Here is a 4,561-nt window from a genome sequence, read left to right as displayed (position 1 = left end):
TAATATACGTTACTTTAAACTGCAATTTTATGTAAGTATATTTTTTTATTCGATAAATTATGATTATTTTATTTTTTATTTTCCACTTAAATACAATTATAAATATAAGTTGCTTATGACACAGTTTACAATAATCTATTTTTAATTTATACTTGAGTATAGTAAATATTATACAAAAAATGATTTTTAAAGTGAATAAATGTAATAAATTATTTGTTACAAAAAAGTTTGTAACATCATTTTTATATACTTCTTTGTTAAACAAAAGACTTGAGTATAATTATTTACTAAAAATCATCATGTATATTAATTGTAATACTTGTATATTGAATACATTACTTTAATTCAAATTAATAATGAATAAATTAAATAAGTGGTAGTATTAGGTACTTAAGGTCCAATCAAAATTTTAAATTATAATAATTCCTTAACTTAGTATTTTTTTTTTTTTTTTTGTTAAGTTTGGCAAAATATGAAGTTAAAATGTTCAAAATATAATGAAAAAGTAATAACAACAATCAATAAGTACAATAAATAAAATAAAATAAAACAAAACAAAATGAGATCTAAAAAATTAAGAAAAATAAAATAAATGTTAGTTAGTTAATAAATAATAATAAACCAAAGTAGTAGTATAGTTTAAGTTATATGTTTATCTTTAAAATCTATACGGTTTAATTAAGTGGGTCATTTAAACATGAATCACATTTACTTAATTTAACAATGGAAAACTTAAGAACTTGCAGCAACCCAATATGGCACATTTGGTATTTGTGCAAGAATTGATCATTTAATCACTTACTTCCCTGTATGGTATTTCTGAGGTAATAGTGAAGTCTTCAAAATAATGATTCAGGAACTCAAATGTGGGTCGTTTATCTGGATCAGAGTCCCAACACAGTAACATCAGTCTGTAGATATCATCAGGGATGAAATGAGATACTGGCTTTGGCATACGATATCCATGTTCCACTTGTTCAATTACTTCACGACCATGCATACCTAAAATATAATACATTATTAATATAGTACCATATTATATTTACAAGGAAACCTATATTTAGGAATATTTATACATTCAAGAATCTTAAAACTTAATCTTTGTTATTAAGTCATAGAATCCGAAGAAACCAAACTACATAAAAAATCTAAATTTGATCATAAACAATTGCCTGAAATTGTCACTTTGGCATTAGGATAGTAGAATTATTTAGTATTAATTATAAAAATATTTACAGTTAATAATATTTATAATAACATTGATAGCAGTGGCTAATTCGGTGAATGGGCAAGTTTCCTAAAATTTTGCTCTGTATTGTCTTAAGTTATTTTTATAGGTTGTAAATTTAACAGTTTCGTCATCATGAGTAAAATGTTATTAAAATCATAAATACTGAGTTTTCTATGATAATATTTGAAATTCAATTAATAAATAATACTACATGAAAAAAAAAGTTCAAAAATACAAAACTTAAATTTAGTAATTAAACCATACAAAAACTTTCATTTAAAAAAAAATAGCATCAGACAATAGTGAATAAACGATTTTCATATTTTAAGAATGTAATTATTAACAGTCCTCAATTTATTATTCAGTAAAATTAATAATTATATATCAAAGTAATGTCATTAAAAAAACCTAGTTGCCCAAGTGAGATGTTATGAAAAAAAAATTAAGTATTTAGGCAACTCGAATGCCATCTGAGATCAATAATGTTTGAAAACATGTTTATACTTAAATATTATTATATTATTATGATATTATAATACCATATAAAATCATAAAATTCTTAAAATAAACTATTTATTATTAAACAATGTTTTAAATTAAAATATTAAAATAGTATAAATTAAAAATGAATTATTTTAAATGTATTTTAAAATAGAAGTTTCAGATGAAAAAACCAATTTATTACCTGGGTATGGGACTTGTCCGTACGTAAATAATTCCATAAGTAATATTCCAAAGGACCATACATCTGATTTAATTGAAAAACGTCCATAGACAATAGCTTCAGGTGCAGTCCACTTTACAGGAAATCGTGTACCTTGCCTAGGACAATATTCATCATCTTCTATAATTCTAGCTAAACCAAAGTCACAAATTTTAGCCATGTTATTTTCTCCAATCAATACATTTCTTGCAGCCAAATCCCTAAAAAAAATTATCAATTAATATAGTTTGGTTCATTAATTTATTTATCTTTAATGATTTTACCGATGAATTAATTGCTTTAATTCCAAATATGCCATTCCGCTAGCAACTTGAGCAGCAATATAGATTAAATCACCAAATTGCAAATATTTACTATCACAATTTCGCAAAAAATCCAATAAACTTCCGTTACACATATATTCTTGTATAATTAGTACAGGTTCATCTTTTGAACAAACAGCATAAAGGGCAATAAGTCTATCATGTCTAAACTTTTTCATTATAGAAGCTTCTTGTAAAAATGCTTGAGTAGACATAGAGCCTTGTTTGAGTGTTTTCACAGCTACTTCAATATTATTTCGCCATTTACCATACCAAACTTCACCAAAATTACCATGGCCAAGTTTTCTAATTAATTGGATTTCGCTGCGATCTATTTCCCACTGATCACGTAAATTAGGACCTAGATCCCAAATCTGTGGTTGTGGCTTACAACATGAACGAGCCAAAACATGACATAATCCCAATGAATTTTCTAAGAATAATACAAGATTAGATAAAATTATGAAAATAATAAATACTAAATTTCTTACTAGAATAGGCAGATATGAGCTCGGGAAGACTAGAAAAAGTCTGATTAGTGGCAATGTAATAACCACCATTATCAAGAGATTTTATTTTATAATGTTTCACATGATACCCTCGACCTCCTTCCCAGTCTTTAACACTAAGAGAGAAGCCATTTGGATTATGTTCCGAATCACGTACTAAGTATGTCCCTCTTTGATTTTCTTCTGATAATAAAAGTTTTTCGGCTTCTTTACGAGATATTTTTCCAAAAAACCAACTGCAAGCAGTTATTAAAAACATTTTAAATTTTATTAATGTTATTGTATCAATATTCAATTGTGTTACTTACTCTTCACTCTCAACTGATTTTTCTTCAGCAACAAAATTCCAAGGAATCAATCCTTCCTCACTTGTTCTTAAATGTCTAACACGCCACCAATCTGGTTCACTATCATCTAATAGTTCCATACGATCTCCTTTAACAAAGGAGACATCAGACATCTCCCTGGACTGGTAATTATAAACAGCAACCACAATTCGTCCATGTAAAGACGAATGAACTAAAATATAATTTTAAATAAATACATGAAGATTGTAAAAATTAATTAAATATTATTATTACGTGTTGATGTTGGAGTACGTATAATGTCAACACCATGGCGTTTAATGCTTGCTGTTCCATGTTGACGATTCAATTCAGCCACATAACGTACTTCACTGGATCCTTTATTCAAGACATCTATAGAATCTTGTATTTTGAAACCATGATGTAAAACTATAAAGTAAATAATAAAACGTAAAAGTATAATATAGGTTACCTAGTTGAAAATTAATCTCCAATAATAGATATTTACCTAGATGATGGGTGGGATCTGGTGAATGACGACTACAGCAAGTACCCATTTTATGTGCAATGATTAGTCTTCATCATATTATTTGGTAATATTTATAGCTTTACATATATATATCAACATATTTAAATAAATTATTAAAATCACATAGGTAGATATATTCAAATTGATACGGATTATTGGTTTTGACTAATGATTTACAAATTCACTTACTAAAATTATTGTTATTATTTTAAACAGTAGAACGTAATATTCTGATTTGCTTTTTAACTAAATACATTTAAAGCATTGAACTCACAATGATTACACTTTCTAAAAGATTTTAGTCTTCTGTATCATACTGTATGTATACAAAATAGTAAATACAAAATATACAGTTCGCATTATTTTCATCAAGTTGATTATTGATAAAAATATATTCTTTAGCCCACTCTCGTGGCGAAAGATAACAACATAAACTATGGCTAATGATAAGATCATTATAATTTATAATTTATAGTACCTAATTACTAATTTTACTTGATAAATAAAAAGTAAAAGCTTACATATATGTAAATACGTATATCTTAAATCGTGGTAAGTACCAAGGTGGTAAGATCCAAGGCATTAATTAAACAATCATGGCCGTTGAAATGGGTCGAATATAGTTTTTATAGTAGAATAAATTCTTCTATTTTAAACTCTGAGAGTGGTTTCTGCCACCGAATTGATCAATTTATGGTACATTATATTCATTGGGGGATTAAAATAGTGAGAAAATGTGGGTTCAGTACTTTTCAAAATAATCGGGATTAATGAAAAAAAAAATGTATAAATAAAAAATAATAAAAAGTTAAGCTATTATAATAACTAATGTTTAATTAATAATAAAGGAAATACGTACTTATACTAGCTATCCTATATATGTCTATATTAATTAATAATTATATTAATGTAAATCTAATTGAGTTGTTAACTATTATATTGTTATAGTAATAACGCATCA

At 26.0% G+C, this 4,561-nt stretch overlaps 1 protein-coding gene across 1 annotated transcript; it reads right to left on the bottom strand.

Moving 5' to 3' along the window:
* Positions 1-664: 664 nt before the first annotated feature.
* Positions 665-3,937, bottom strand: LOC100160649 (tyrosine-protein kinase Src64B). Its single transcript, XM_008181028.3, has 8 exons — positions 3,790-3,937; positions 3,580-3,677; positions 3,348-3,500; positions 3,075-3,285; positions 2,749-3,002; positions 2,219-2,690; positions 1,917-2,155; positions 665-1,002 (listed from the first exon to the last, which is right to left on the bottom strand). The coding sequence occupies exons 2-8, from the start codon at positions 3,626-3,628 to the stop codon at positions 791-793; spliced, it is 1,590 nt and encodes a 529-aa protein (XP_008179250.1). The 5' UTR covers positions 3,629-3,677; positions 3,790-3,937; the 3' UTR covers positions 665-790.
* Positions 3,938-4,561: the final 624 nt, after the last annotated feature.

The sequence above is a fragment of the Acyrthosiphon pisum genome, chromosome A1 (assembly GCF_005508785.2).
Source record: "Acyrthosiphon pisum isolate AL4f chromosome A1, pea_aphid_22Mar2018_4r6ur, whole genome shotgun sequence".
Lineage (NCBI taxonomy): Eukaryota > Metazoa > Arthropoda > Insecta > Hemiptera > Aphididae > Acyrthosiphon > Acyrthosiphon pisum.
This window is presented reverse-complemented; position numbering and strand designations above follow the sequence as displayed.